Source organism: Chinchilla lanigera, unplaced genomic scaffold (assembly GCF_000276665.1).
Source record: "Chinchilla lanigera isolate Chin_1 unplaced genomic scaffold, ChiLan1.0 scaffold00241, whole genome shotgun sequence".
Taxonomy (NCBI): Eukaryota; Metazoa; Chordata; class Mammalia; order Rodentia; family Chinchillidae; genus Chinchilla; species Chinchilla lanigera.
In genome coordinates, this window is record NW_004955642.1 from 41039 (window position 1) to 42602 (window position 1564).

The 1564-nt window shown below is 45.3% G+C and overlaps 1 protein-coding gene across 1 annotated transcript in view; it reads right to left on the bottom strand.

Moving 5' to 3' along the window:
* Nucleotides 1–6: 6 nt before the first annotated feature.
* Nucleotides 7–1564, bottom strand: part of LOC102005986 (cytochrome P450 2B6-like) — a 5518-nt gene continuing 3960 nt past the window's right edge. The window contains exon 3 of the mRNA XM_005415047.1: nt 7–1165. Coding sequence (XP_005415104.1) covers nt 975–1165 — 191 coding nt within the window. The 3' untranslated portion in view covers nt 7–974. The remainder of the gene's footprint in view (nt 1166–1564) is intronic.

Below are 1564 nucleotides of genomic sequence, written 5' to 3' on the forward strand. Positions count from 1 at the left end.
TAACGGACTTCTTGGGTCTCTTGTTGTATCCCGGGGAGGAACCACAGTGGGTATGAGGAAAATAAAAACAAGAGAGAAGAGCTGGGTTAGGTGGAGACAACCTCTTAGATGATGTGCAAGAGGACCTAACATCAACAGTAGGAATGTTTATTTATACTCTTGCAATGTTGCCTAGCAACTATCCAGGCAGGATGCTTTTTCAAGACTAAGATGGCTTGACTACTTGAGGGACTGTGGCTCTGTCCTGCCCTCACACATGAGACCAATTTCCAACTCCAACCTCTCCCAGAGGTACAATCTTGTGGATGAACTATGTAGCACTTAATTGATGTTAGAATGGTCCATTTTATGTGAGGTGAGTTTGATCTTCATTCACTGGTGTAATAGTGAGGAGTTTGAGCTTTACACTGGAGGATCAATCTGCTCCTCCACTCACTGGCATTGTGACCTCAAGCAGCTGTTGCCACTGTCTGACCTCTCTTATTCATCTGTAAAATGGGCATGACCCTGGCATCCATCACCTGGGGCAATGGAGAGGATATTTTTACATACAACCCTTTAGCACAGAGCATGGAACACAAGGAGGTGACAAACACAGTGTGTGATCGTTCTGAGCAAGGAAAAAGTCACTCCGAGTGAGCTGTATCCTGGGAGGCAGAACTCCAGAATGTCCTTGAGGCAATTTGTCACTTTTAACCCCTAACTGGTTTATATTCGCCAAAGAAGGGGCTTGATTATTGTTGATCCACTTCCTAACTTCTGCACCTCAATTCACACAAGAAAGAAATCAACACAGAGCTTTAGAAGAACTGCAGCAGTATGGAAGGAAGCCTAGAAAAATAACTTTTGCATGGGGTAGCAGCCAGGTGGGGGAAAGATGCTGGTTCACAACAGGTTTCTTAGATGCAGGAAGTGAGCTATCATTCTCTACAATTAGGCATTCAATGACCCTGCAATCGTTTATTCTTGTCCCCTCAGTCCATCTTGCGGGGCAGGAAAGACATCTGGTATACTGGGGGTATTCTGGCAAAAGCAACCTCCTGGGGTGTGAAGTCAATGTCCTCAGGAGGCACTGGGCTGGCTATGGAGAAGTTCTGGAGGATGGTGGTGAAGAAGAGGAACAACTCAGCACGGGCAATTCCTTCTCCAAGACAGATACGCTTCCCTGTGGGCACAGAGGATCACAGGGTAGGCCAAGGTGATATTCTTTGCCCTGTCATAGCTTTAATCTTAGACACCTGTGGCCATGGCACAGGTATAACCTCGAATCAGTAATAGGAGTGTACTTAAAGGAGGTTCCCTGTGCTTCTGATACTGGGCACAGATCTTTGTGTGGATGCTCAGTGTTGAATAGGAGTTAGGAGATACAGAAGTTTGTAGTTTTATTTGCTTTCTAAAGGGTTCATTGGCCCTATATGAGATAAGGACCCATTTGTGGGCCTGTGTAAGTAGAAAAGTATGTGCACATGTATAAGGTAACATTTTTGGTGTCCTTCATGTCTCGTCGGAGGAGACTATTACCCATCTCATAGGGCTCTTGTGAGGGTTCAGTTACTATTCATAG